Raw genomic sequence first — 27604 nt, 5'->3', positions numbered from 1 at the left:
TCGGGTGGTGTGGTTATTTCACAGGGGATGCAGCCGTGGCAAGAATCAATAATTGATGTTATGCTGAACAAACATTTGTTTTGACAGTCATGTTTGATCAGCATTATTGCTTGGACTAAAATAAAACTAATAACGGGTACAGCTTAAATACTTAAGGCTAATTAGGAGTGTAAATAATAAAAAATAAAGGGTGTTTTCACCTGGTCTGTAAATTCTGAAGCAGTGTTGGCAAAATTCCTTTAAACACTTTATTAGTTAATGAGTTACGAATTAGGTAGTAATGGAACGACTATGTCTGTCAGAGTTGGTTTGTGACAAAGCCCAAGATGCAGAGAAGGAGGCAGGCATTTTGCAGGAAAACATGATTTAATTAAAATATTAGAACAAGAACAACCAAAAGCGCGCACGAGAAGGATAGCAAACTAAGGGAGCTAGCATGGGAGCTAGAATATAAAAGGAGCTTAACATGGAAGCTAGCAAAAACAAAAAAGGGTCTAGCGCGGAAGCTAGCGGGTAGCGAGCAGGAAAACAGAAATCGTAACGTGTAGTACAAAACAAACTGGAAGCAGGGAACAACAAACAGTAAGCTACAAACATATAACGGATATAGCTGCGCTGCAAATACAAGACACGGCACGACAGGAGCGACATCGACAAGACAATAATCCAGCCACTGACTGGAGGAACAAAGCAGGTACAAATAGGAGTGGGCTGATTGACACCAGGTGTGGCCAGGTGCCAATCAGCCGCAGCTGAGGAGAAACAGCGCCCAGGGAGAAACACAGGAAACAAACAAAATAAGAGCGCTGACAGGAAACACTACACACACACACACACACACACACACACACACACACACACACACACACACAGGAAACAGAGACGAATGCAGAGGGAAAAACTAAAACATAAACAAACTGTCAGGGGCAAGATAATGATACCAAGTATCTAGTCGATACTACTATGATTACATCCATATTTTTTATTTTCACAAAATCTTTTTTCCATTTCTTAAAATATATATTATGTTTATGAAGTCAGGTAATATGTCTCTGGTGACATGAGGACTTTGAATATGACCAATGTATGATCCTGTAACGACTTGGTATCGGATTGATACCTACATTTGTGGTATCATCCAAAACTAATGTAAAGTATCCAAAAAACAGAAGAATAAGTGATTATTACATTTTAACAGAAGTGTAGATAGAACATGTTGAAACAGAAAATAACCAGATATTGATTAATAATCAATTTTTACAGCTTGTCCTTTATATGACAATATAATAGAATAATAAATGACACAATATGTTACTGCATATGTCAGCATCTAAATTAGGAGTCTTTGTTGGTTTACTTACTACTAAAAGACAAGTTTTGTCTAGTATGTTCACTATTTCATTTAAGGACAAACTTGCAATAAGAAACATATGTTTAATGTACCCTAAGATTTTTTATTTACAAAGCCATTTTTTTGCTCCCCTTTATTTAGAAGAGTATCGAAATACATTTTGGTACCGGTACCAAAATATTGGTATCGGGACAACCCTAGTTCATATTATAAGTGTAACACCGCGGTGAGGGAAGTCTTGTTTTGGTTTTTCTGTCTTGTGATTTACGTGTTTTATTTTGAAAAGCTATCCTCTTGTTTCAGATCACGGGCCCTTCCTCATGTGTCACCAGTCTGACGTCATCCCTGACCCCTGATTGTTCCCACCTGTTTCCCATTATCTTCATATCCTATTTAAGCTCATGCCTCCCCTTGTCCTGTGCCAGATCGTCTCGTCTTGCGTGCCTTTCTAGCGTCTATGCCCATGTCCATGCTTGTCTCCTTGTCTTGCCCTTTTTTCCTGGTTTTCTTTTTTGGATCGAGCAGTCTTATTGCTGTAGTTTTGAGTTTACTTTTTCCTCCTTCGAGCGCCCTTTGTTATCCTTCGTCTACCTAATTGGTGAGTTTTTGTGTTTTCTAAATTTCGTTTTTTGCCTCATTGATTGAGTGATTTTTGTTTATTCCTATTTAGTGTATATATATTTATATATACACCGTATTTCCTTGAATTGCCGCAGGGCATATAGTATGCGCCTGCCCTGAATTACTGCCAGGTCAAACTCACTTCCCAAAATAATTAGCGCATGCTTAATATTACCTCCTGGTCAAACTCGTGACGTCACGAGTGAGACTTCCCCTGTCATCATTTTCAAAATGGAGGAAGCTGATTTCAATACCGGTAATTTGAAATCGCATAAAGGGAAGAAGATTAAGAGCTGTTCAGTAGGATTTAAGGTCCAAGCTTACATCACACTCAAATTTTTACTGTATGCCTTTGGTAAGTGCCGGAGTGAGAAGAGGTTTTAAAATAATTAGCGCATGCTTACTTTTACCGCATGCCTTGGGTAAGCGCAGGAGTGAGAAGAGGTTGTAAATTAATTAGCGCCCCGGCGACAATTCAAGGAAATACGGTAGATCCTTTTTTTTTTCCCTCCTGTTGGAGCGCGTTTGTTTTTTTCTGACATTATATTCTACTTTTGTTAGTTTTTTCTTAAATTAGATATTTTTTCCTATTTTTTGAAGCGATTTGGATTGACCTTTTTCTCGGAATTATTTTCCGCGTAATTTGATTATTCTTGCGAAATACTTTTTGCTTTGGAGGTAAAAAGTAATTTCAAAATAAAAGCTTTATTTTGGAACTTCCTCTCTGCATCTCGGTCCTCTCATTAGTCCAAGTTTCAACAATAAGTATATATTATTTGTATTTTGATAGCTTCCATCAAGGGCCGCATACTGAAAAGTCAAGTATGGATAATATATATATATATACATATGTATTTTTTTGTTTTTGTTTTAAATGCTAAAAACAGATATTATATTTATATATTTAAAGACAAACAGACTTTTGCAGAACACAGCTTTTCAAAGCGAGGGCGATACTGATCAAGCATGTTGACATATTTGAGAAGGACTGCTTTAAATGGCTGCAGTGACTTGTCCAGGGTGTACGCCGCCTTCCGCCCGATTGTAGCTGAGATAGGCACCAGCGCCCCCCGCGACCCCAAAGGGAATAAGTGGAAGGGAATAAGTGGTGGGAAATGGATGGATGGACGCTTTAAATGGTCCATCGGTGTGAATGTTTGCCTCCATGCTCCCTGCCATTGACTGGGAATGCATGTAGAAGGTATGAAATTAAAAAAAAAAAAGGTCAGGATAGGAGGCAGAAGGCAGAGGAAGCTAAGCCATCTAAGAGGAGAGGTTTCTGTGTAAAACTGGAGGCAGACGAGGGAGAAGGTGAATCAGCATCAAACACACGACGCTTCCTTTGCTTCAAACGCTCACAGCTCACTGCGTGAAACCGGCGCACGCTAAAAAGTCCTGCTGTGATTCTGCCAGAAGAGTCGTGCTGGTTTACATCTTTTCATGCTACCAGGTTCAGGGATAGGGTTCTTCAGGCCACTGCAGAAGTCACGAGTAATCCAGACACCTGACTAATATGCCTAATGGAAGTCGGTCCCCACTTCGTAGGTAAACACAGCTTCTTCTTGGTCCCCACTTCGTAGGTAAACACAGCTTCTTCTTGGTCCCCACTTTGTAGGTAAACACAGCTTCTTCTCGGTCCCCACTTTGTAGGTAAACACAGCTTCTTCTCGGTCCCCACTTTGTAGGTAAACACAGCTTCTTCTCCGTCCCCACTTCGTAGGTAAACACAGCTTCTTCTCCGTCCCCACTTTGTAGGTAAACACAGCTTCTTCTCGGTCCCCACTTCGTAGGTAAACACAGCATCTTCTCGGTCCCCACTTTGTAGGAAAACACAGCTTCTTCTCGGTCCCCACTTTGTAGGAAAACACAGCTTCTTCTCGGTCCCCACTTTGTAGGAAAACACAGCTTCTTCTCGGTCCCCACTTTGTAGGTAAACACAGCTTCTTCTCGGTCCCCACTTTGTAGTTAAACACAGCTTCTTCTCAGTCCCCACTTCGTAGGTAAACACAGCTTCTTCTCGGTCCCCACTTTGTAGGTAAACACAGCTTCTTCTCGGTCCCCACTTCGTAGGTAAACACAGCTTCTTCTCGGTCCCCACTTCGTAGGCAAACACAGCTTCTTCTCGGTCCCCACTTCGTAGGCAAACACAGCTTCTTCTCGGTCCCCACTTCGTAGGTAAACACAGCTTCTTCTCGGTCCCCACTTTGTAGATAAAAAGCTTCTTCTCGGTCCCCACTTTGTAGGTAAACACATCGTCTTCTCTGTCCCCACTTCGTAGGTAAACACAGCTTCTTCTCGGTACCCACTTTATAGGTAAACACAGCTTCTTCTCGGTCCCCACTTTGTAGGTAAATACAGCTTCTTCTCGGTCCCCATTTCGTAGGTAAACACAGCTTCTTCTCGGTCCCCACTTTGTAGGTAAACACAGCTTCTTCTTGCTCCCCACTTTGTAGGTAAACAGCTTCTTCTCGCTCCCCATTTTTTAGGTAAACAAAGCTTCTTCTCGGTCCCCACTTTGTAGGTAAACACAGCTTCTTCTCGGTCCCCACTTTGTAGGTAAACACAGCTTCTTCTCGGTCCCCACTTTGTAGGTAAACACAGCTTCTTCTCGGTCCCCACTTTGTAGGTAAACACAGCTTCTTCTGGGTCCCCACTTCGTAGGTAAACACAGCTTCTTCTCGGTCCCCACTTTGTAGGTAAACACAGCTTCTTCTCGGTCCCCACTTTGTAGGTAAACACAGCTTCTTCTGGGTCCCCACTTCGTAGGTAAACACAGCTTCTTCTCGGTCCCCACTTCGTAGGTAAACACAGCTTCTTCTCGGTCCCCACTTTGTAGATAAAAAGCTTCTTCTCGGTCCCCACTTTGTAGGTAAACACATCGTCTTCTCTGTCCCCACTTTATAGGTAAACACAGCTTCTTCTCGGTCCCCACTTTGTAGGTAAACACATCGTCTTCTCTGTCCCCACTTTATAGGTAAACACAGCTTCTTCTCGGTCCCCACTTTGTAGGTAAACACAGCTTCTTCTCGGTCCCCACTTTGTAGGTAAACACAGCTTCTTCTGGGTCCCCACTTCGTAGGTAAACACAGCTTCTTCTCGGTCCCCACTTTGTAGGTAAACACAGCTTCTTCTCGGTCCCCACTTTGTAGGTAAACACAGCTTCTTCTCGGTCCCCACTTTGTAGGTAAACACAGCTTCTTCTCGCTCCCCACTTTGTAGGGAGACACAGCTTCTTCTCGGTCCCCACTTTGTAGGTAACCACAGCTTCTTCACCACTGGAAATGCTGTCTTTTAAATGTTTAGCACACTCATCCAGGAAAGCATTGACTGATGCTGAGAAGTGCGTACAAAAGCCGTTTTACTGGATTATAAGGGCCTTTTTTCCTCAGTCATCCATCCAATGCAAGGGGGGGCATACCTGCAGACCGGGCTCAGGTGTGTGAAAGCGAGCTAACGAGCTGCCTCAGCAGCCGGCCCTGGCCGAATACGCCTTTGATCGATCGCCATGCGTGGCTACACTCCACCCGAGGTCAGCTGTCAGGAAGCTCAGGCTGTTTTTTTGGAAGTTGAAGCATTTGGTAGCAGACGACGAGCAGGGGAGGTGGTGACGTGTCTCATCACTGAAGAAGAAACCATCCTTCAGCGCAGGAATGACGGCTATAAAGCTATTAGACCTGCAATTCGCAGCCAGAAAAGGCAGATGAGGGAAATATGGGTCGGGAGTGCAGCACAATCTGCTAAATTCCGAATGGATTGGAGAATGTTTCACAAATTCAATCTCAATGAAACTAGAAACCTTTTTTATTAGTGCCATATTTTTCCTGTTACTAGGCTAAAAGGAATGTACCTGAATTACAATGAAATTCAGTCATTCAAACTCCAATTCACCATCCTTCTGGGTGGAGCTACTTCCGAAAATGGTTCCTACGGCGCTTAGACTTCTGGGTAATAAACAAGGAACAACAGGCCGGCGTTCTCACTTCATATATATATATATTTATATATATATATATATATATACATACAGAAAATGTGTTAGTTAAGGTGGTGTCTCTCCGGCGGACAGACCGAGGAAGGGGGTGACCTGGGTGTAAGGATCGGTGTAACTCGACCTGTCGCCATCACGTCTCCACCTCGTCGCTGCCACCACAGCCTGAGGGGGCAATAGACTACATGATGTAGTGAAGTAAGTCGGCTTCGTCGTGTGAAGAAGTCTAAAATTTTTGGTTGTGTTTCCGCTCCATATGCTGAATGACGATAAACGATATATATCTCCATAATTTTTCCATAAAGTAAAAACAAAACAGTCCTAGTTACCTGAGATACTAAGTATGTCGTTATTATGCCACATGCTGACATACGTTCAACTCATCATGCTTAATTTATTACAGCATTTGGGAAGCCTGTAGTTGATTTTTATTATGTAAAATGTTATATTTTAACATGTGATAGCAGGGACCCTGCTATTCAAAACTAGGCTGCTACATTACTAATAATTGATGTAACTACAGCTGAAAAAAATAGTACAATAGCAACAGGAGAGACTATTCATCCCTGAACACCATGGAGTTCATGTAGGCTTTATGATGCAGTTACATTATAATATCAACTATCAGAGACAGCTTCAGGAAACTTTTCATTTAACATAATTCCGTTTTTTGCTGCTTCAACACAGCTCAATCAACACAGAAAAAGGTAAAGTGAAATAACAGACAGACAGAGCGTTGCTGTCCGTAACACACACACGCACCGCAAAATTAGCTAAAGTTACACTAAAAGCTAATTAGCCTTCACCTCAAGGACTGCGAGCGAGCTGAGCTGCCGTTTATGTTTCTAAAACGTCAACGGGCTCATAGTGATGTTACTAGTAGTTGACTGGGAGGTTTTTTTGTTATAATTTGGGGAGAGTCTGCTGCTTGATGCTTACCTGCTAATCACCTATCTTCTCATCACAACACTGGAGCACAGACTACATGCGCTCTGAATACGCACTGCTGATTGGCTGTTACCGCTCTGAATACGCACTGCTGATTGGCTGTTACCGGTCTGCGTGTAACCAATCAGAGGGTTCTGTGGGTGGGACAATGCTGGGTGCTAAAGAGAGTACTGACAGAGAAAGAATGAAGAGGAACAGCTTGTTAAGACTTTAGCTTAGGCGGTGGCCCTTTGTTGTTAAGGCGGCTGCCTTAGCAACAAAGCGCTGATATATATATATATATATATACACGGGCCAAAAGGGGCACCATGGAGGAAAATCTGTGCACACGCGGGCTGGACTGTCAAAATCATGGCATTTAAAACAAAAAAATAAAGACAACTTCAGATTGTTTTCTTTGTCTTACTTTGGCCCAAAAAACACATTCTGAAAATATTACACTAAAAATTATCGAAAAAAATACCGGCAGCGGTAAAATTTAGATCCATGAAGGACAGAAGAAAGTGAATAAATGTTTATAACTGAATACATTTACATATGCATAAAAATGTCTTCTATTTTGTATTATTTTTTAAATGAGTTAAGTAACTAATAGCGCACACAATTTTATACATTGCACACGTTATTTAGCACTTGTTATTTGGCTCTTAGTCGACCAGGCCCTGAGTGTAAACAACGTTAGCAGGGACGCGATAAGGCACTTACGGCAACAGCTAAGTATGAATGTCCCATAACAAGAAGATAGAGAAAAAGAAGAAGTTTATCGACTACGGTGTAGGCACGGACTACAAAGGCGGAAGCGCGAGCATTTTCAGGATTTATGCAGATCCCAAATACAGATCAGCAGGTACCAGAAGGTAAGAAAAGTTGCTTTTGCCTAATATTTAAAAACAAAACACCAGATAATATGTCTTACTTTATACACACACCATAATAATACTCTATATGTTGAAGCACATCTAAAGGTGTGATTTCATAGCTTACCAAAGTGTTACTAAAACATTTTAATAGATTTTGGAGCGCTGTGTGTTATGTTCTATATTTTCAATGGAACATATAAAATGTTGCTATTGTTTACTTGAGCCATAATGCGAACTCTCCTGAAGGAATCAATAAAGTACTATCATTCTATATTGCAGTCCACATGTATCTCTTGTGTTTGACTGCCATCTACTGGTCATACTGTTGTACAATAGGAGCAAGCCCAAAATGAACGAATGAAGCGTTCAGACACGGATGCATATTCGGCGCGATCTAATAGTCGGTTCGTAGATCGAGGTACCACGTATCCCCCGCAACACGGCCACTAATAGCACACACGATTTTATACTCTGCACACGCTATTTAGCCCTTTTTATTTGGATCTTAGACGACCAGGCCCTGACTGTAAACAATGTAAGCAGGGATGTGATAAAGCACTTACGGCAACAGCGGAGGATGAATGTCCTATAACAAGAACATAGAGAAAAAGAAGAAGCTTATCGATTACGGTAACGGCACAGACTACAAAGGTGGATGCGCGAACATTTTCAGGATCTATGCAGATCCCAAATCCAGATCAGCAGGTACCAGAAGGTAAGAAACGTTTCTTTTGCATAATATTGCAAAACAAAACACCAGATAATATGTCTTACTTTATACACACACCTTAATAATACTATATATGTTGAAGCACATCTAGCGGTGCGACTTCATAGCTTATCAAAGCTAATAGATTTTTGAGCGCCGTGTGTAGTGTTCTATATTTTCAATGGAACATATAAAATGTTGCTGTAGTTTACTTGAGCCATATTGCGAACTCTCCTGAAGGAATCAATAAAGTACTATCAATGTATATTGCAGTCTACATGTATCTCTTATGTTTGACTGCCATCTACTGGTCATACTGTTGTACTATAGGAGCAAGCACAAAATGAACGAATGACGCGTTCATACACGGAGGCATATTCGGCGCGATCTAATAGTCGGTTCATAGATTGAGGTTCCACATATTCCCCGCAACACGGCCACTAATAGCACACACAATTTTATACTTTGCACACGCTATTAAGCGCTTTTAATTCGGGTCTTAGTCGACCAGGCCCTGAGTGTAAACAACGTAAGCAGGGACATGATAAGGCACTTATGGCAACAGCTGAGGATGAAGAAGATAGAGAAAAAGAAGAAGCTTATCGACTACGGTAACGTCACGGACTACAAAGGCGGATTCGCGAACTTTTTAAGAACTATGCAGATCCCAAATACAGATCAGCAGGTACCAGAGGGTAAGAAAAGTTGCTTCTGCCAACAACGTAAGCAGGGACGCGATAAGGCCCCTACGGACAAAGTTTGCGGCCGTTCCAGCAGGAGGTGTCCTCGGACAAACTCGAACCCAATTTAAAAAAAATCCCCGTGAGTGGCTAATGATGAAAGTATCAACAGCGTCGGCGACCCGACGGCGCTCGGGGAGTACGGTGAAAGCCGAGCGTCTCGGCGGTGCAAAGGTGAGCTGCGATCGCCCCGCCGCTCCCGAGCTGGAGCCTGATTGGTTGTGATTAGCGAATAAACCAAACAGCTATCAAATCAAGCCGAGCCAATTGCCTCCTACTTACAACTTGATTAGGTTCACGCACCCAGACATGTTCCGCCAGTTGAGAGAGTGGCGTGCACGCAAACACACACACACGCAAACACACACACATGCATACACACGCATGCATACACACACACTTGCATTAGTAATTGGCAAACTCTTGCTGGCTCTATCCACGCCAGCTGTGATTAGTGTTTTTGTCCATGAAAAAAAACACACACACACACACAACAGTCATCCGATCCTCTCTCTTGCCTCAGTTGACTCCCTTTGATACGCCCACGCATGCACACCCACACACACACAAACACACACACAAGTTATTTCCATGGTGCCCGAGGGCAGCGGGTATTGACAAATCAGCTCGTTTTCCTGTGAAATCTCACACGTCGCCTACTGGATTGTGGCGTAGCGATGCTTCCACCACCTTCAGTGTTGCAGCAGGCAAACATGCATGATGCAGAGCGATAAGCTGCAGGGGAGGAGACGCAGCAGCCCCCCCACGCACACTACCCCGGGTTTCGCTCTCTTCAGTCATTTCGCGTAAATACGGTCATTTTTGCGAGGAAAGATGGCTGAGTATGACAAAAACAAAACAGCAATGATCATTATTGGCTAATTTCGCTAAGTACGTGATTGGCAATGCTGTGTCAGGCTTGTGTTTTAGTTTTTCCTCTGTGTGTGTATAGTATTTCCTGTCTTTAGTTCCTGTCAGCACTCCTATTTTGTTTGTCTCTCTGAGTGCTGTGTCCCCTCAGCTGTGGCTGATTGGCACCTGGCCACACCTGGTGTCAATCAGCCAGTCACCATTTGATCCTGTTTTGTCCTCCAGTCAGATGCTGGATTATTGTCGCTCCTGTCGTGCCTTGTCGCTTGTAGCTTTGTCTACTTCTGTTCACTCTGTTCATGCCATAGTTCCGTCGTGTCACAGTAAGTGTTTTTGTTCTTAGCCAAGTTTGTTATCCGCCTGGTGCGCGCCTTTTGTTAGTACCCTTTTGTTTGTTTCTTGTTCTAGTATTTTAATTAAATCACGTTTACCTGCAAAATGCCTGCCTCGTTCTCTGCATCTTGGGGTTCGTCACCAACCAACTCTGACATGCTGATCACCAAGCTTATACCTTAATAATAAAAACTAGAAATGTACGATAACGGCTATTTTGGCGATATCGCATATTCCGATATTGTCCAACTATACATATATATATATATATATATATATATATATATATATATATATATATATATATATATATGTATATATTAGAGATGGCCGATAATGGCTTTTTTGCCGATATCCGACATTGCGATATTTTCCAACTCTTAATTACCGATTCCGATATCAACCGATACTGATATATAAAGTCATGGAATTAACACATTATTATGCCTAATTTTGTTGTGACGCCCTGCTGGATGCATTAAACAATGTAACAAGGTTTTCCAAAATAAATCAACTCAAGTTATGGGAAAAAAAATGCCAAAATGTCACTGCCATATTTACCTGTATAATTGGAGTCACAAAGTGCATAATTTTTTTATATAACATGCCTCAAAACAGCAGCTTGGATTTTGGGACATGAGAGAGCATGAGGAGGTTAAGGTGGGCGGGGTTCGGGGGGGTTGGGGCGGGGGATAGAGGGTAGCGGGTTGTGTGTATTGTAGCGTCCCAGAAGTGGTAGTGCTGCAAAGGGGTCTGGGTATTTGTTCGGTTGTGTTTATGTTGTGTTGCGGTGCGGATATTCTCCCGAAATGTGTTTGTCATTCTTGCTTGGTGTGGGTTCACAGTGTGGCGAATATTTGTAACAGTGTTAAAGTTGTTAAGACGGCAACTAGAGATGCGCGGTTTGCGGTCTCATCCGCGGGGTCCGCTGATAAACCGCGAGGCGGGCGGGTGACATGACGAAAAAATAGATTTTAAATAGGTTCGGGCAGGTGGCGGTTGAGCCATTCGGAAATATTTAATATACATAGTTCAGGGATCGTCAACCTTTACCACTCAAAGAGCCATTTTGACCCGTGTCACAAAGTAAAGAAGACAATAGGAGCCACGAACATTCTCGCGAATATCTGCTGGCGGTCACCCAGATAACAAGAATAAGGGCGTGCTGTGAAGCCATTGCCTTTGACGCCTTCTACAACATGTATTAACTGCTTGCCAGTCCAGCAACATGTTGTATGTGGGTTCAGCAGACACACGCACACGACTGCAAGGCATACTGGGTGACACAGAGTACACTGATGGTTGTGATATAAACAACTTTAACACTCTTACTAATATGTGCCACGCTGTGAAGCCGCAACCCCAACCCCGCCCACCTTACCAACGCACAGGGGGTGGGGGGTTTGGTGCTAGCGGGGTGTATAATATAGTCAGGAAAAGTCGTGCATGCAAAGGATTCTGGGTATTTGTTGTTTTGAGTTTATGTTGTGTTACTGTGAGGATGTTCTCCAGAAATGTGTTTGTCGTTCTTGTTTGGTGTGGCTTCACAGTGTGGCACATATTAGTAAGAGTGTTAAAGTTCTTTGTATCACAACCATCAGTGTACTCTGTATCACCAAGTTTGCCTTTCAATCTTGTACGTGTATCTGCGGAAGCCACATACAAAATGTTGCTGGACCGGCAAGCAATTTGTACATGTTGTAGAAGGCGTCAAAGGCAATGACTTCAAAACACGCCCTTATTCTCGTTATCTGAATGATCACCAGCAAATATTTGCAAGAACGGTTGCGGCTCCTACTGTCTCCTATACACTGTGAAACGGGTCAAAATAGCTCTTTGAGTGGTAAATGTTGCCGACCCCTGATATATAACAACGGGCGGGTGGCGGGCGGTTGAGGTTTTGATAAAATGTTGGTTCCGGTGGATGGCGGGCGGATGACGACTTTAGTGATGCGGTTGCGGATGATATAATTGCCTATCCGCGCATCTCTAACAGCCACCCTCAGTGTGACCTGTATGGCTGTTGACCATTCACTTGTGTGTGAGAAAAGCCGTAGATAAAGTGATTGGGCCGGCACGCAAAGGCAGTGCCTTTAAGGTTTATTGGCGCTCTGTACTTCTCCCTACGTCTGTGTACCACTCCGTACAGCGGCGTTTTAAAAAGTCATCAATTTTACTTTTTGAGACCAATACCGATAATTTCTGATAATACATTTTAAAGCATTTATCGGCTTAGAGTATGGTCGGTCCGATATTATCGGACATCTCTAATAAAAACAAAAATTGGATTACTGTATTTTCCGGACTACAAAGCGCACTTAAAATCGTTATTTTCCCTTCAAAACTCAACAGTGCGCCTTATAACCCGGTGTACCTAATGTACGGAATAATTCTGGTTGGCTTACCAACCTCGAAGCTGTTTTATTTGGTACATGGTGTAATGATGAGTGTGACCAGTAGATGGCAGTCAAACATAAGAGATACCGGTAGACTGCGATATATTAGCAATCACACAGCGATAAGTATGTTCCATTGACAATATAGAACATTACACACGGCGCTCAAAAATCCATCAAAATGTTTTAGTACGACTTTGATAAGCTATGAAGCTTAGCTTTTTGAAGAAATTTCATAATCCTCTCCTTTGTTGCCATTGACAAACACTATATTGCCAAAAGTATTTGGCCACCTGCCTTGACTCACATATGAAATTAAAGTGCCATCCCATTCCTAACTCATAGGGTTCAATATGACGTCGGTCCACCTTTTGCAGCTATTACAGCTTCAACTCTTCTGCGAAGGCTGTCCACAAGGTTAGGGAGTGTGTTAATAAGAATGTTCCACCATTCTTCCAAAAGCGTGTTGCTGAGGTCGAGAAGGCCTGGCTCTCCGTCTCCGTTCTAATTCATCCCAAAAGCGATCTATCGGGTTCAGGTCAGTCAAGTTCATCCACACCAGACTCTGTCATCCATGTCTTTATGGACCTTGCTTTGTGCACTGATGCACAGTCATGTTGGAAGAGGAAGGGGCCCGCTCCAAACTGTTCCCACAAGGTCGGGAGGATGGAATTGTCCAAAATGTTTTGGTATCCTGGACCATTCAAAGTTCCTTTCACTCAAAAGGGTCAAGCCCAACTCCTGAAAAACAACCCCACACCATAATTCCTCTTCCACCAAATTTTGCACTCGGCACAATGCAGTCCAAAATGAACCGTTCTCCTGGCAACCTCGAAACCCAGACTCATCCATCAGATTGCCAGATGGAAAAGCATGATTCATCACTCCAGAGAACACATCTCCACTGCTCTAGAGTCCAGTGGCGACCTGCTTTAAACCACTGCATCCGACGCTTTACATTGGACTTGGTGATGTATGGCTTAGATACAGCTGGTCGGCCATGGAAACCCATCCCATGAAGCTCTCTGCGTCCTGTACGTGGGCTAATTGGAAGGTCACATGATATTTGGAGCTCTGTAGCAACTGACTATGCAGAAAATCTTTGCACTATGCGCTGACCCCTCTGTCAGTTTATGTGGCCTACCACTTGGTGGCTGAGTTGCTGTTGTTCCCAAACTCTTCCATTTTCTTATAATAAAGCCGACAGTTGACTTTGGAATATTTAGGAGCGAGGAAGTTTCATGACTCAGTTTGTTGCACAGGTGGCATCCTATGACAGTTCCACGCTGGAAATCACTGAAAGCGGCCCATTCTTTCACAAATGTGTGTAGAAACAGTCTCCATGCCAAAGTGCTGGATTTTATACACCTGTGAGTAGGACACCTGATTCTGATTATTTGAATGGGTGGCCAAATAATTTTGGCAATATAGTGTAGTTCATGTTGAAACCATGATTCATGACAATCCACCTGCTGCAACAGCCCTCCAAGGTGTGAACACTCCTTTTAACTGCAGACTAATGAACAGATTTAATCTGATGAAGGTTTTAGCTTTAGGGGGAAACAATCATTACAGGGTAATTCCATCATTTCAACCTCAGAATTGAGTACTTCCCGGATTCTTTAACTCTGCTTGATCTAAAATGAAACTGTCACCGACAACCAAGATTTAGTTCCGTGATTCCCCTTAGTTTTTCCAAAAGACAGAAAGGCTTGAAAAGTTTGAAACGACTATAGATTATTGTCATGTCTATTATCAGCAAAATTGAATGAACACCCTCCAAAACTGCCGATCCCATCATTTTTAGGGGTTGTAGTAAAAAGGTGATTTTAAGACTCCTTTTTCAGGTGATAAAGTCAATACCACTCACCATGAATTCGATTAAAATTTTACAGCTAATTCATGTGATTGGCATCAATCGATCTTACAAACCCCGTTTCCATATGAGTTGGGAAATAGTGTTAGATGTAAATACAAACGCAATACAATGATTTGCAAATCCTTTTCAACCCATATTCAGTTGAATGCACTACAAAGACAAAATATTTAATATTCAAACTCATAAACTTTTATTTTTTTTCTGCAAATAATAATTAACTTAGAATTTCATGGCTGCAACACGTGCTAAAGTAGTTGGGAAAGGGCATGTTCACCACTGTGTTACATCACCTTATCTTTTAACAACACTCAATAAACGTTTGGGAACTGAGGAAACTAATTGTTGAAGCTTTGAAAGTGGAATTCTTTCCCATTCTTGTTTTATGTAGCTGTCATATTTTATGCTTCATAATGCGCCACACATCTGTCCATCTTAGATGATCTCGGGCCCAGAGAAGCCGTCGGTGTTTCTGGATGTTGTTGATAAATGGCTTTCGCTTTGCATAGTAGAACTTTAACTTGCACTTACAGATGAAGCGATGAACTATATTTAATGACAGTGGTTTACTGAAGTGTTCCTGAGCCCATGTGGTGATATCCTTTAGAGATTGATGTTGGGTTTTGATACAGCGCCGTCTGAGGGATCGAAGGTCACGGTCATTCAATGTTGGTTTCCGGCCATGCCGCTTACGTGGAGTGATTTCTCCAGATTCTCTGAACCTTTTGATGATATTATGGACCGTAGATGTTGAAATCACATAATTTCTTGCAATTGCACTTTGAGAAACGTTGTTCTTAAACTGTTTGACTATTTGCTCACGCAGTTGTGGACAAAGGGGTGTACCTCGCCCCATCCTTTCTTGTGAAAGACTGAGCATTTTTTGGGAGGCTGTTTTTATACCCAATCATGGCACCCACCTGTTCCCAATTAGCCTGCACACCTGCGGGATGTTCCAAATAAGTGTTTGATGAGCATTCCTCAACTTTATCAGTATTTATTGCCAGCTTTCCCAACTCCTTTGTCACGTAATGCTGGAAGCAAATTCTAAAGTTAATGATTATTTGCAAAAAAACTAATGTTTATGAGTTTGAACATCAAATATGTTGTCTTTGTAGCATATTCAACTGAATATGGGTTGAAAAGGATTTGCAAATAATTATAACACAATTTCCCAACTCATATGGAAACGGGGTTTGTACTTATGATTGGTAGGGATGAGCATCAACCATCGATGGGAACCAGGACTAACATTCAGACTATCCCCGAATTATTCAAGTCTGCTTGTTTTTTTTTACATTCCGAGTTTCAGCCCCAACTTGTAATAAATAACGAAGAAGAAATAGGCACAGAAGCAGCAGCACACTGCAAAAAGACAGTGTTCAAAAACCAAGAAAAAAATAAAAATAAAATTAGGGGGTATTTTATTTGAACTAAGCAAAATTATCTGCCAATAGAACAAAAATTCGGCTGGTCAAGACTTTCCAAATTAAGTAAAATTAGCTAACCTCAAAGAACCCAAAAATACCTTAAAATAAGTACATTCTCACTAATAACAAGTGCACTTTTCTTGGTAGACAAAAAAGAGACCTTTTTGCTAAATATGTTGGAAAATATTCTTAAATTAAGTAAATGCTGTCATGGCGTGGACTGTGGTGTGGATTCTTTTCCTGTGGTGCAAAGCGATTGGACCGGACACGCCGTGAAGGTAATGACATATTTAATTTTACTCATAAAAAGGAACAACCGAAAAGCGCTCGCAGGGGAGGTACAAAAACGTGGCTCTAAAAACAAAAACTTGCACTAAGGCAAAACTATGAACATAAAACAAAAACTTGCACTATGGCATGAATAACGAAAACACTTACTGTGACCGAGACAAGGGGCATGGATCATTGGCATGGATAGCATGGGTTTGTAGAAGGTGATAGAGGGTGAGTAGAAGGTGATGTCGCCAGGCTGACTACCTGGCAACTGTGGCTTAAATAAATAATACTGTGGTGATTGGAAACAAGGTACGTGACATGGGGACAGGTGAAAACTAATTGGTTGGCATGGAAACAAAACAATGGAGTGAAAAAACAGGAACTAATGGATTCTTGAAGTAATGTAACACAACTAAACTAAACATGATTACATTTTGTCCACTTAAGACGCCGAGATCATTATCCATGCGTTTGTTACGTCTCGTCTCGATTACTGTAACGTATTATTTTTGGGTCTCCCCATGTCTAGCAGTAAAAGATTACAGTTGGTACAAAATGCGGCTGCTAGACTTTTGACAAGAACAAGAAAGTTTGATCATATTACGCCTGTACTGGCTCACCTGCACTGGCTTCCTGTGCACTTAAGATGTGACTTTAAGGTTTTACTAATTACATATAAAATACTACACGGTCTAGCTCCAGCCTATCTTGCCGATTGTATTGTACCATATGTCCCGCCAAGAAATCTGCGTTCAAAAGACTCCGGCTTATTAGTGATTCCTAGAGCCCCAAAAAAGTCTGCGGGCTATAGAGCGTTTTCCGTTCGGGCTCCAGTACTCTGGAATGCCCTCCCGGTAACAGTTCGAGATGCTACCTCAGTAGAAGCATTTAAGTCTCACCTTAAAACTCATCTGTATACTCTAGCCTTTAGATAGACCTCCTTTTTAGACCAGTTGATCTGCCGCTTCTTTTCTTTCTCCTATGTCCCCCCCTCCCTTGTGGAGGGGGTCCGGTCCGATGACCATGGATGAAGTACTGGCTGTCCAGAGTCGAGACCCAGGATGGACCGCTCGTCGGGACCCAGGATGGACCGCTCGCCTGTATCGGTTGGGGACATCTCTACGCTGCTGATCCGCCTCCGCTTGAGATGGTCTCCTGTGGACGGGACTCTCGCTGCTGTCTTGGATCCGCTTGAACTGAACTCTCGCGGCTGTGTTGGAGCCACTATGGATTGAACTTTCACAGTATCATGTTAGACCCGCGCGACATCCATTGCTTTCGGTCCCCTAGAGGGGGGGGGGGGGGGGGTTGCCCACATCTGAGGTCCTCTCCAAGGTTTTTCATAGTCAGCATTGTCACTGGCGTCCCACTGGATGTGAATTCTCCCTGCCCACTGGGTGTGAGTTTTCCTTGCCCTTTTGTGGGTTCTTCCGAGGATGTTGTAGTCGTAATGATTTGTGCAGTCCTTTGAGACATTTGTGATTTGGGGCTATATAAATAAACATTGATTGATTGATTGATTGAAAGACATGACAAAGGCTAGTGCCATTATCTCGACATCATGATTCTTTTTTCGAGCTTGAAGTAAGAAATTATTACTTTAAAAAAGTAGTTTTATACTTCTGAGTGTTGATGACACAGCTTTGCAAAAGTTGATATTCTAGTTTCAAGCGTGTTTTACTCAATATAGGTCATAAAATCTCAGCAACAAGCTTTAATATATTACTGAGATCATTTAGGAACGAAACCCTTAAAGGCCTACTGAAACCCACTACTACCGACCACACAGTCTGATAGTTTATATATCAATGATGAAATATTAACATTGCAACACATGCCAATACGGCCTTTTTAGTTTACTAAATTACAATTTTAAATTTCCCACGGAGTTTCTTGTTGAAAACGTCGCGGAATGATGACGTGTTTGTGACGTTTCCAGTTGGAGGGGACATACTAGCCTAGCACCACTTACGGCTAAAAGTATTTTGCAATCTGTTCAATTAATAATGGAGACTATAAAGAAGAATGCTGTTGGTGGAAAGCGGTGGATTGCAGCTGCCTTTAGCACCGAGACACAGCCGGTGTTTCTTTGTTTGTTGTGAAGCTTTAACACAGAGCGGTCAAGCGAACATGTTTCTCTACGTCAACCAGCATGTTTTTGGATCGGAAAATTGTGATATATATCTTACCGGAGACATCAGTGGAATATTCATCCTCCTGCAGTAGCTGTCAAAAAAGGCAGCTTTGAGCTTGGCTCCTCGGCTTCTCTTTGAGACACTGCGTGTTCACCGCAGTCATCTGACCTTGAGGTATGTCTTTACAATCTCACTAAAACGCTATTAAAACAATAAGCAGATAAGGGATCTTCCAGAATTATCCTAGTAAATGTGTCTAATTACATCTGAAACGCTCACATCGCCATCGCTTTTTATTTTACTTTACATAAATATATATTTTTTTTCGAGTCCTTCACCATCAATATCCTCGTTCACGAATATTTCATCCTCGCTCAAATTAATGGAGGTGGGAAGCTTTTAGCCTTTAACCACACAAACACACGGTGTTTCCTTATTTACTTTCCCAGAGCGGTCAAGAGAACATGGTTCCCGACAACATGTCAACCGGCAGGTTTCGGTGAGAAAATTGAGGTAATAAGTCGGCTCATACCGTAGACATGAGCGGAGCTTGCGTCCTCCTGCAGCTGCTGACTCTCTTAACTCGGTGGCATAGCTCGGTTGGTAGAGTGGCCGTGCCAGCAACTTGAGGGTTGCAGGTTCGATTCCCGCTTGTGCCATCCTAGTTACTGTCGTTGTGTCCTTGGGCAAGACACTTTACCCACCTGCTCCCAGTGCCACCCACACTGGTTTAAATGTAACTTAGATATTCGGTGTCACTATGTAAAGCGCTTTGAGTCACTTGAAAAAAGCGCTATATAAATATAATTCACTTCACTTCACTTAACTCCTCTCACCGGAGACACTGGCGGTCACCACACCCGTGGCCACACCCCTCCGACTTTCAGGAACCATATAATCTCACTAAAATACTAGTAAAACAATAAACAGATAAGGGATTTTCCAAAATTATCCTAGTAAATGTGTTTAATAACAACTGAATCGCTTCGACTGCCCTCGCCTTTTTTTTTTTCTAGTCCTTCACTCTAACTTTCCTCATCCACGACTCTTTCATCCTCGCTCAAATTAATGGGGAAATCGTCGCTTTCTCGGTCCGAATCGCTCTCGCTGCTGGTGGCTATGATTGTAAACAACGTGAGGATGTGAGGAGCTCCACAACCCGTCTGCTACTTCCGGTACAGGTAAAGCTTTTTTATTAGCGACCAAAAGTTGCGAACTTTATCGTCGATGTTCTTTACTAAATCCTTTCAGCAAAAATATGGCAATATCGCGAAATGATCAAGTATGACACATAGAATGGACCTGCTATCCCCGTTTGAATAAGAACATCTCATTTCAGTAGGCCTTTAAAACAAGTAAAATACTCTAACATAAATCTGCTTAGTGAGAAGAATAATCTTATCAGGCAGAAAATAAACAAATATTGACCTCCTTTGAGATATTTAATCTTACTTAGATTTCAATTTTTGCAGCGTAATGGTCGGCGTCAGAACAGGTGCCATAAAAACCTGATCTGAACCTTAGATGCCACCTTAGAAAACGAGTCCAGTGTCGTATTCATAAAAAAAACAACAACAACACGGTGCTCTGTAAACTGTGCGAATTAAAAATGGCTTTTCACAGCAGCACCGTGGCAACGAACGAGCACTTCAAAAGGCATCAAGGGCCAATTCTCCGGGACGTCGGTGATGAGCAACACTGACTGATTGACATTTCTAGCTCATTCTCTTGTCTCGTCTCATCACGCTTTTTGGGAATCAGCATGATGAATAATAAACCCGTGAGCAGGTATCTATTTTCATAAAGTTGTCTCCGTTTTACTGCAACAAATTAGCACTCAAGTCTCGTCACTCCTTTCTTTACCTGTCAGTCTGGGATCTGGCGCAGTTGCAAGTCGAAACATTGTGTAAAAAGGACAAACTACCGTATTTTACGGACCATAGGGTGCACCGGACTATAAGGCGCACTGCCGATGAATGGTCTATTTTTGATCTTTTTCATATATAAGGCGCATTAAAAGAGTCATATTTTTATTATTCATTTCTACATGTAAAATACTTCCTTATGGTCTACATAATATGTAATGGTGGTTCTTTGGTCAAACTATTGCATAGATGATGTTTTACAGATCATCTTCAAGTCGCTTTCTGACAGTCGCTTCCGGATGCGCCGTTTTGTGGGCGGTCTTATTTACGTGGCTCACCTTCGGCAGCGTCTTCTCCTCGTCATCTTTGTTGTAGCGGTGTAGCGTGCAAGGACGGGAGTGGAAGAAGTGTCAAAAGATGGAGCTAATTGTGTTAATGACATTCTGACTTTACTTCGATCAATAACGGAGCTGCATCCCCTCATCTGCCGGAAATGTGTCCCGTGAAAAAACGTCCGAAGGGAACACTAATAACTAAAGTTCCTTGGGTGAATAATGTAAACTCACTACACCAGTATGTTTTAGCGCTTTCATGGCGAGTTTACTGACAGATATAAGTGAGAACTTTACACTACTTTAGATTAAAAATGGCAACAGCAGAAGATAGAGAAAAAGAAGAAGCTTAACGACTTGTCGGCGTCGGTGCGGACGCGCGTAATTTTTCAGGATTTATGCAGATCCCAAATACAGATCAGCAGTAGGAGTAAAAAAAACAACAACATTATGATTTGTACGATTTCAGAATGTGCTTGTTCTACTTCTAAACAAAGAATACAATCTGATGTTGTCTTTATTTCTAAGTTATCGCGCTGTGATTATACCAGTCCGACCCACTTGGGAGTAGATTTTTCTCCATCTAAAATGAGCTTGACACCCCTGCTGTACGCGCTTTGGTACTACAAACCCCGTTTCCATATGAGTTTGGAAATTGTGTTAGATGTAAATATAAACGGAATACAATGATTTGCAAATCATTTTCAACCCATATTCAGTTAAATATTCTACAAAGACAACATATTTGATGTTCAAACTCATAAACATTTTATTTTTTTTGCAAATAATCATTAACTTCAGAATTTGATGCCAGCAACACGTGACAAAGAAGTTGGGAAAGGTGGCAATAACTACTGATAAAGTTGAGGAATGCTCATCAAACACTTATTTGGAACAGGTGGGTGCAGGCTAATTGGGAACAGGTGGGTGCCATGATTGGGTATAAAAACAGCTTCCTAAAAAATGCTCAGTCTTTCACAAGAAAGGATGGGGCGAGGTACACCCCTTTGTCCACAACTGCGTGAGCAAATAGTCAAACAGTTTAAGAACAACGTTTCTCAAAGTGCTATTGCAAGAAATTTAAGGATTTCAACATCTACGGTCCAAAATACCATCAAAAGGTTCAGAGAATCTGGAGAAATCACTCCACGTAAGCGGCATGGCCGGAAACCAACATTGAATGACCGTGACCTTCGATCCCTCAGACGGCACTGTATCAAACACCGACATCAATCTCGAAAGGATATCACCGCATGGGCTCAAGAACACTTCAGAAAACCACTGTCACTAAATACAGTTGGTCGCTACATCTGTAAGTGCAAGTTAAAGCTCTACTATACAAAGCAAAAGCCATTTATCAACAACATCCAGAAACGCCGCCGGCTTCTCTGGGCCCGAGATCATCTAAGATGGACTGATGCAAAGTGGAAAAGTGTTCTGTGGTCTGACGAGTTCACATTTCAAATTGTTTTTGGAAATATTCGACATTGTGTCATCCGCACCAAAAGGGAAGCGAACCATCCAGACTGTTATCGACGCAAAGTTCAAAAGCCAGCATCTGTGATGGTATGGGGGTGCATTAGTGCCCAAAGCATGGGTAACTTACACGTCTGAGAAGGCACCATTAATGCTGAAAGGTACATACAGGTTTTGGAACAACATTTGCTGCCATCTAAGCGCAGTCTTTTTCATGGACGCCCCTGCTTATTTCAGCAAGACAATGCCAAGCCACATTCTGCACGTGTTACACCAGCGTGGCTTCGTAAAAAAAGAGTGCGGGTACTTTCCTGGCTCGCCTGCAGTCCAGACCTGTCTCCCATCTAAAATGTGTGGCGTATTACGAAGCGTAAAATACGACAGCAGAGACCCCGGACTGTCAAACGACTGAAGCTCTACAATTCAGGGGTCGGGAACATTTTTGGCTGAAAGAGCCATACAAGCCAAATATTCTAAAATGTATTCACGTGAGAGCCATATAATATATATTTTTTAAGACTGAATACAACTAAATGCGTGCATTTTTAAGTAAGACCAACATTTTTAGAGTATAATAAGTCTCTTATTCTTTTTAATAACACTGTTATTCTGAAGATAACCAACAATAAATAAAATACTTCTTACCATTAATGCGACTTCTTGAACAGGTGCCGTAGAAACCGGATGGACGGATTAAAATGCATGAAAATGTTTTATATTTTGAACGTTATTTTTGACACTGTGATTACCAGCGGAATTATTCATTACTTATTGTGTTAAGCAATGTCAGCTAAGATTTATCTGAGAGCCGGGTGCAGTCATCAAAAGAGCCACATCTGGCTCTAGAGCCATAGATTCCCTACCCCTGCTCTACTTAAAACAAGAATGGGAATGAATTCCACTTTTATAGCTTCAACAATTAGTTTCCTCAGTTCCCAAACGTTTATTGAATGTTGTTAAAAGAAAAGGTGATGTAACACAGTGGTGAACATGCCCTTTCCCAACTACTTTGGCACGTGTTGCAGCCATGAAATTCTAAGTTAATTATTATTTGCAAAAAAAAAAATTAAGTTTATGAGTTTGAACATAAAATATGTTGTCTTTGTAGCATATTCAACTGAATATGGGTTGAAAAGGATTTGCAAATCATTGTATTCTGTTTATATTTACATCCAACACAATTTCCCAACTCATATGGAAACAGGGTTTGTGGTATATGATTTATAAATAAGGCATTCAAACTTCTGCTTTACTATCATAAAGTATAATTTATTCAAAACTGCCTCAAAGTCAAAAATGCAATTTCTCCTTCAGGATTGAAAGCTGGAGTCTGACCTCTTGGTGCTGCTGTGAGGTCGCTGAGCGGCGGCCAGCTGCTGAAGGCCGAGGGAGGGGCTGTGGAAGAGGAGCCGGCTGCGTCTGAGCAGCTTCTGCTTCATGGCCGCCAGGCCACTCCACTCCTGCACGAAGCGTAGAACCTGTCGGCGAGACGCGGACACTCGGCGTCAATTTCAGTTTTGAAGTTGGAGACTTGACAGTGGAAACTAATAGACGGCCTCGGCCATCTTGGAGGAGTTCTTAGCGGCTTCTTCAAAATCAATCAGCATGGAGATGACTTTCAACACAGTTATATAAAAACCAATCAAAACCGAGATGGAGCCATGTATGGACCTCAACGCCTTTAAAGAAAACTCATATGTGGAAAAATAACACAACTATCCTGCACAAAACCCGACACACATTTCTGTGTGTATTATAGTCCAGGCTGCCAAAATACTATTTGGAAGGTAATACCTTTCAAAGCTATCAAAACACTTTCTGCTTGCAAGTAAATGTTTATGGTGACACGCATACTCTCACCGGCACGACATTACACAATAAAATGAGAACGCAAAACGTCAGCAGATCTTGGGAGGGTTTCGGCCCGCTTCTGACGCCGGTCTTCAGCAGGGAAAAGTGCGGCTACATTTTTAACGGCCCACGGCTCATTCTAAAAACGCTTTTACCAACCCCCAAAAAAGGGGAATAAAAGAGCAAACGTGTAATGTAGGGCTGGGCGATATAGACTATAAAGTATGTCTCAATATATTTTTACTTTAGTTTATTATTATTTCTTTGGTCAGTGGTCAACACATTAAACTAACATCCATCCATCCATCTTATTCCGCTTATCCGAGTTTGGGTCTAGGGGGCAGCAGCCTAAGCAGGGAAGCCCAGACTTTGATCCGTCTTATTCCGCTTATCCGAGGTCAGGTCGCGGGGGCAGTAGCCTAAGCAGTAACTCAGTATGTGGAGTGGCCGTGCCAGCAACTTGAGAGTTCCAGGTTCGATCCCTGCTTCTGCCAACCTGGTCGCTGCCGTTGTGTCTTTGGGCAAGACACTTTACCCACCTGCTCCCAGTGCCACCCACACTGGTTCAAACAAAATGTAACTTAGATATTGGGTTTCACTATGTAAAGTGCTTTGAGTCTGTGGAGAGGTGCAGCCGACGGAGATGGCAGCAAGGAGGCGGAGAATCCGGCGGAGCGGAGAGGCGGGGCGTGCCGGGAGCGACGCCGCCGCAATCGAATTCAGGTGCGTGGCTCACACATTGGGAAAAGATTAACATTTTTCCTGACACTGTATAAATTGCAAAAGATTTAGCAACACAGATGCTCGCTGTACATTTCAAATTGTTTTCAAAAACAATTTGAAATGTGCACTCGTCAGACCACAGAACACTTCTCCACTTTGCATCAGTCCATCTTAGATGATCTCGGGCCCAGAGAAGCCGGCGGCGTTTCTGGATGTTGTTGATAAATGGGTTTTGCTTTGCATAGTAGAGCTTTAACTTGCACTTACAGATGTAGCGACCAACTGTATTTAGTGACAGTGGTTTTCTGAAGTGTTCCTGAGCCCATGTGGTGATATCTTTTAGAGACTGATGTCGGTTTTTGATACAGTGCCGTCTGAGGGATCGAAGGTCACGGTCATTCGTTGTTGGTTTCCGGCCATGCCGCTTACGTGGAGTGATTTCTCCAGATTCTCTGAACCTTTTGATGATATTATGGACTGTAGATGTTGAAATCCCTAAATTTCTTGCAATTGCTCTTTGAGAAACGTTGTTCTTAAACTGTTTGACTATTTGCTCACGCAGTTGTGGACAAAGGGGTGTACCTCGCCCCATCCTTTCTTGTGAAAGACTGAGCATTTTTTGGGCAGCTGTTTTTATACTCAATCATGGCACCCACCTGTTCCCAATTAGCCTGCACACCTGTGGGATGTTCCAAATAAGTGTTTGATGAGCATTCCTCAACTTCATCAGTGTTTATTGCCACCTTTCCCAACTTCTTTGTCACGTGTTGCTGGCATCAAATTCTAAAGTTAATGATTATTTGCAAAAAAAAAAAGTTAATCAGTTTGAAAATTAAATATCTTGTCTTTGTAGTGCATTAAATTGAATATGGGTTGAAAAGGATTTGCAAATCATTGTATTCCGTTTACATCTAACACAATTTCCCAACTCATATGGAAAGGGGAGGAGGAGGAGAGATCCAGGAGGAGAGTCCGCAGCGCATGAGAGGCGAGAGGAACAGAGAGCCATAGACGAGGACGACGACGACGGCAGCTGAAAAGCAGACCGGGAACGAGCAGTGGCGGAAGGAGCTGAAAAGCGACCCGACCGCAGACAAGCTTTATTGCAAAATAAAAGAGTCAAACCTGCTCAAAAGCATGCCCTTCCTGGGTGGTCCATTGAACCCGCACGACGACAGCAAGACTGCACGCAAGAGCAAGGCAGTACTAGCCCAGCCGACACTCCCTATATAAAGACGTGTGAGGCCAACTGCCGAAATACAACTTGCAACAATCTAACTATAGACAATAAAATAATGTGTCACCTAAACATGGCGTGGGTGAGTAAATGCGTGGCCGTGTCCCGAGCGTGTTGCAGCCCACGCTTAACTGCTCGCCGGGTATCGATCGCGGTGGACATCTGGAGCAAAGCAGGTTGTAAATGATGGGTCCGAGGAAGGGTGCAGCTCACGCCTCGGCTTTACAAACGTACATAAATAACCCGGCAGGTGGGGAGTGTGTCAGCGGCGCCGCAGCCGCCGTGGCATATTCCGAGATTCACTGTGAGCCGTTTGGCGTGTGGGGTCGTTTGAGGCGATGATCCGTCATCCGGTAATGACGCTCATAAAACTGCATTCTCTCCCTGGAATGTCAGCCTCTGCAACCTTCTTTCCATCTTTAACACCTGATTACAAGGCAGACGGCATTTTGTGATCCATTAAGACAATCAGCGAAAAAAACATAAATAAAGGTGACATTTGTAACGGCCATAGGGGTCCATCGATGTGTACATATATAATAAATATTGCCAGTCACAATTAACTTGTGCTCAATTATATAGTAGGGCTGGGCGATATATTAATGTACTCGATATATTGTGGGTTTGTCTCTTTGCGACGTAGAAAATGACTATATTGTGATAATGGAGTATACGTTCTCACGCAGTTGCTTTTAGCTGCGGGGTCTTCTCACTCTTTACTGTCTCTTCTTCTCACAGAGACATAAAACAAGCACACCTTCTTACATACGCATACTTGCCAACCCTGCCGGATTTTCCGGGAGACTCCCGAAATTCAGCGCCTCTACCGAAAACCTCCCGGGAAAAATGTTCGCCCGAAAATCTCCCGAAATTCAGGCGGAGCTGGAGGCCACGCCCCCCCTAGCTCCATAAGGACTTATACCTGTAGAATGATTGAGGGCGAGTTCTTGGTTTCTTATGTGGGTTTATTGTTAGGCAGTTTCATTAACGTCCTCCAAGCGCGGTAACAACACACAACAACAGTCACGTTTACGTCTAACACTACTGTAAGGGGGAATCTGTGGTGGACTCTCCTATTTCTGGGGCTGAGGTCGCTGAGGTAGTTAAAAAGCTCCTCGGTGGCAAGGCCCCAAGGGTGGATGAGATCCGCCCGGAGTTCCTTAAGGCTCTGGATGCTGTGGGGCTGTCTTGGTTGACAAGACTCTGCAGCATCGCGTGGACATCGGGGGCGGTACCTCTGGATTGGCAGACCAGGGTAGTGGTTCCTCTCTTTAAGAAGGGGGACCGGAGGGTGTGTTCCAACTATCGTGGGAACACACTCCTCAGCCTTGCCGGTAAGGCTTATTCAGGTGTACTGGAGAGGAGGCTACGCCGGATAGTCGAACCTCGGATTCAGGAGGAACAGTGTGGTTTTCGTCCTGGTCGTGGAACTGTGGACCAGCTCTATACTCTCGGCAGGGTTCTTGAGGGTGCATGGGAGTTTGCCCAACCAGTCTACATGTGCTTCGTGGACTTGGAGAAGGCATTCGACCGTGTCCCTCGGGAAGTCCTGTGGGGAGTGCTCAGAGACTGTCTTATTGTGGCAGT

The 27604-nt window shown here is 42.8% G+C and overlaps 1 protein-coding gene across 2 annotated transcripts in view; it reads right to left on the bottom strand.

Annotated features, from left to right (window-relative positions):
* zranb3 (zinc finger, RAN-binding domain containing 3) overlaps positions 1-27604 on the bottom strand; it is a 334364-nt gene that overhangs the window by 46158 nt on the left and 260602 nt on the right. For both annotated transcript variants that reach the window (XM_061889175.1, XM_061889174.1), the window contains one exon: positions 23542-23684. In XM_061889175.1, the coding sequence (XP_061745159.1) occupies positions 23542-23684 (143 nt within the window). The remainder of the gene's footprint in view (positions 1-23541; positions 23685-27604) is intronic.

This window comes from Nerophis ophidion, linkage group LG27 (genome assembly GCF_033978795.1).
Source record: "Nerophis ophidion isolate RoL-2023_Sa linkage group LG27, RoL_Noph_v1.0, whole genome shotgun sequence".
Taxonomy (NCBI): Eukaryota; Metazoa; Chordata; class Actinopteri; order Syngnathiformes; family Syngnathidae; genus Nerophis; species Nerophis ophidion.
The sequence above is the reverse complement of the archived record's forward strand: the minus strand, read 5'-3'. Positions and strand labels throughout refer to the sequence as shown.